General features: G+C 39.1%; 1 protein-coding gene across 1 annotated transcript in view; it reads left to right on the top strand.

The window, feature by feature from the left end:
• LOC116696126 (atrial natriuretic peptide receptor 2) overlaps window positions 1-4339 on the top strand; it is a gene marked incomplete in the record, with an annotated part of 24066 nt that overhangs the window by 13394 nt on the left and 6333 nt on the right. Inside the window, 7 exon segments of the mRNA XM_032526884.1 lie at window positions 1572-1658; window positions 1761-1904; window positions 2812-2933; window positions 3182-3326; window positions 3551-3599; window positions 3684-3791; window positions 3998-4117. Of these exon segments, the coding sequence (XP_032382775.1) occupies window positions 1572-1658; window positions 1761-1904; window positions 2812-2933; window positions 3182-3326; window positions 3551-3599; window positions 3684-3791; window positions 3998-4117 (775 nt within the window).

The following is a 4339-nucleotide window of genomic DNA, read 5'->3' as shown; positions in this document are numbered from 1 at the left end:
TTTTCCATCTTTTCTTGGCTTCTTTATGCCCTTTAATACAAATTTTTACCTGGGGTGCCCAAACTTTCGAGCCCCACTTTATCTACACAATCAGGTTGTTGCACCGAGGTTGGCAATAAGGGGGAGTTGGTCGTTGAGTGTCACACCCTGGTTTCAAGCAGTCTGAGTGGGGGCTGCCACAGAGTAGTTGGTTAACAGCAAAAAAAGGAGGGGACCCATGATGGAACTGGTGATTTGCTGTGTCAAAGACAACAGTAAGGTTCAGAAGGATGACCACAAAGGAAAGCAAGGCTGCTTTAACAGTTTAAAGTCCCCCACTGACAGCAAGGAGGGCAGTTTAAGTTGAGTGGCCTGCATTGAAACCAGACTGTTGGGATCAAAAGGTGGTTCTGGTGAAGCTAGGAAGAGAGTTGATTGACGATAGCAAGCTTGGGTGGGTTCCTAAAAAAGAGAGGTCACTCTTGCTTCTTTGAGAGAGTTGCCAGTTGACAAAGAGGTGTCAATAAGATGTTTGAAAAGGAAGAAGGTAGGGAGCAATAGACTGGAGAAGTTGAGAAGGTATAGGGGAAAGGGGGCAGGTGGTTGGGCAGGCGGAGGTTATCAGGGTAAGAACTTGATTTGGAGATAGAGGGTGAAAGAGGATAGAGTAATGGATGAAGATGTGTTTGATAAAAAGGTATTTCAGAGGGTGGGGTGGAGAATGAAGAGCGTATGTCATCTATCTTTTTATTTAATTCAATTTAAATTAAATATTATTTAGTATCAATTCATAACAAGAGTTATCTCTGGACACTTTACAGATAGAGTAGGTAAAGACCACACTCAACAATTCTAGTAATTCTCTCCAGAGCAAGCCTTTTGTGCGAGAGTGGTGAGGAAAAGTTCCCTTTAGGAAGAAACCTCCGGCTGTCCAAGGTAGGTGGTGTCTGACGGGGCCGATTGGGGGTGTAACGAATAGTGGCAATAACAGTCACAATAAAAGATAATGGAACAGTTACTCGGAATAGTAGTTAGTAGTAGTTCATGGCATAGCAGTGCGTTGCAGGACACAGTAGGATGTAACAGGGCATCGCAGGATCTGTAGCAAGACCACGGCGACAGCTGCAACCATGATTTTGGTGCCTCCATAATCCAAGGAGACATGCTGAGACATAAGTAGTTGACAAAGTAGTTTGTAGAAGGGAGGAAGGAGGATGAGGACTGGAGGGGTTCAAGGAGGTTAAAGAAGATGGAGAAGAGTTACTTCATTATACAGTAGTAGTAATCAAGTTTTGGTTTAGGTAATATAATGCAATGTAAAGTATAACAGTTATATAGATATTGTAAAGTACTACTTTATTTATTTAGTTTGTTAATTGTAAGTTAACTTTCTTTAAATGGGTGAAATAAATAATTAGTATTATGTACCCAAATATGACTTTAAAGGTCAGTAGATAAATTGAATGTGCTCTTTAACTTTTATTACCGGTATATCTGCATGTTACACACATAAAATGATGGATTCTGCTAAGAATGTCTTCCATATTATATATTTAAGCTGATTTAATAACTTATTTTTAACTGTCTTGCAGCGATGCAAGGACTGTGGCAGTGAAGCACATCCAGAATAAACATTTCACACTCTCTAAAACCATCAGAAGAGAGGTGAAAGAAGTTAGGTGAGGGAAACCCTGCAGTGGAAGATAGGAAAAATAATTTTACTAACATAATAAGGTTTCCCAAATTCCTGCAGCTCATGTAATTTATCATATTGTCCATAGGCAACTGGACCACCCCAATCTATGTAAGTTCATTGGTGGTTCCATCGAGGTCCCCTATGTCAGCATCATCACAGAGCACTGCCCCAAAGGAAGTCTGTCAGGTGTCCTGCTGAGTGACGACATCCCCATCAACTGGGGCTTCAGGTGAGAACACATCACATACAGATTCTTTCTTTTTTTTCTTTTCTTATTGTTTTACATGATTATCTTTTCCTTCCTCAAGTAGTAGTAGCAGTAGTGGTGGAATGTAACTAAGTACATTTACTTAACTACTGTAGTTAAGTACACATGTGATGTACTTTACTTGAGTGTTTTGTTTTAGCTTCAGTTACTAGTTACTTTACAAATTTGGATTTTAGCAAACAAAACATATGCAGATTTTATGAAATAGTAACTTAAACTACCCACCAGTATATGCAAGTGCAGCAAACATTTCATGGTTTCAGCTTTCAGCTTTTCATTTTAATAATTTAAATCTATTTGTAATAATTTTTAGTTTTGTATTATTGTTTGGACAAAACTAGCATTGTGAAGGTTTCACTTTTTAGCATTTCATACTAGTTTTTTAATTTTACAAACAAAACAATTATTTTAGAAAAATATCTTCATATTAATGTATGATAAAGAAATCATTGGTTGCACTCCTGTACAAACTAATTAAAAATGAGCTCCACCTCAACCAACAGCAGTAAAATCCTGCTTTTACATTAATGCATGAGTAATAATAATATGGTTTTTGTACTATTGTTTATACTCACACAAAGGAGCTCATGATCATCATGAAGTCAGTGCAGTTAAATGAGGGATTTTGTGGTTTGCATTTTTTGTTACACAGATAACTGATACACAGATGTCATCAAGATGTGATGAAATACTAAATGTATTTTGCTGTGTAAAACTTTGGCAGGAAATGTCAGATGATGGTTCCAATACCTCAGATGAGCCATGAGGAAGAGCTCCATCCATAGACACATTTTACATATTTTCCCTGACTTTTACCTTTGATTGAAAACAAATGCGTAGTACACACAGTGTTTCTTCTCCCATGCAGACTGTCCTTTGCCTCTGACATTGCCCGCGGGATGTCTTACCTCCACCAGCACAAGATGTTTCATGGGAGACTTCACTCCAGAAACTGTGTTATTGATGACCGCTGGGTGTGCAAAATCTCAGGTAAAACAATCCTCAGACACAACTTGAGTCTGCAGAGTAAAAGCATTTTGGTCTCTGTTATGTTCTGTTTTCAGCAATCACACATCTGTAACAAGTCACTCAACATACACAGTTTGAACAAAAACATCTCCTTATGGGAATCATTGCGCTACTCAGCCCCATCCCACGCCAGCAGCAATGTTATTATAAAGGCAAAGTGAAAAACAACATCCTGCCTCACTGTACTCTATATTTTTGTTGGGCTTCAGATTTTGGCCTCACAGCCTACAGACGGGAGGACCTTGAGACCGTCAGTAATGGCTTCAATTGTGGAGATGTAAATCGTGTATACTGTGCCCCAGAGGTCCTGCTGGGAAGCAGCTCCAACATGACGGCAGCAGCTGATGTCTACAGGTGTGTTTGAGTGTCCCAGTATAAGCACTTAATTTCAGTTAAAGCAGTTCATTTTGGATCACACATGAACATTTCATACAAATCAAAGATCTTGAAATTTTGTTAGGTGGACACAGGCAACCATCTTCATATACTGTATATAAATGAAAAGTGTTGAATGTTGAATCTTTGCACTGTAAAATACATGAAAATATAATTATTCTACATTTTCCTCCTCTCCTCAGCTACTCCATTATTTTGGTTGAGATTGCAACTCGCTCTGACCTCCTTTTAGTGAGTATGACAGACTTCCCTGTAGATTACCACCTTTGGCTTCCTTTTGATCTTAGCTTTGTAACCAGCAGTCCTCTCTAACAGGACCAGGTTGAGGGAGTGAGGATGGATATCATGTGGCGCCCCCCACTGCCTGAAATTAAAGCAGGGAAGGCAGACACTGACTGTCCCAGTCAAGCAGACTACTGTGAGGTCTGTTTCATGTGCAAACTATGAAAATGTGGCCAGAACTGTATATGGAAAAATGTGGTATTAGTGCTAATTGCATTTGTTGAAATGGCTCTTAAATAACTACAAAAACTTGTCATTTTTCATATTAGTATTACATGTCATAGGCATGTTACTGTATACACATTAGACAATAAGATGTGGCTCTCTTCTCTGGAACCCTTGAGCAGCTTATTAAGAAGTGCTGGTGTCATAACGTCACCTTGAGGCCCACGTTTGAGCAGGTGAAGAAGATGCTCGACAAAATGAACCCACACAAAGCCAGCCCTGTGGACATGATGATGAACCTGGTAATAACACATTGACATATGGTATATAGCTCCATCAAATCTGCCATGAAATAGTACAAGAAATATACCAAACATGATGTGACATTGTTTTGATTCAAAATCCCAAACGGTAGTACTTCAAAGACAAAGGCTAAGAAAAAAAGGAAAATGCTATTTGTGCCATCTGGATTGTTTTGAGTTTCAGACACAAAGTTTGTTTAACTGCAGATGGAGAAGTACAGC

The sequence above is a fragment of the Etheostoma spectabile genome, chromosome 9 (assembly GCF_008692095.1).
Source record: "Etheostoma spectabile isolate EspeVRDwgs_2016 chromosome 9, UIUC_Espe_1.0, whole genome shotgun sequence".
Taxonomy (NCBI): Eukaryota; Metazoa; Chordata; class Actinopteri; order Perciformes; family Percidae; genus Etheostoma; species Etheostoma spectabile.
The sequence above is the reverse complement of the archived record's forward strand: the minus strand, read 5'-3'. Positions and strand labels throughout refer to the sequence as shown.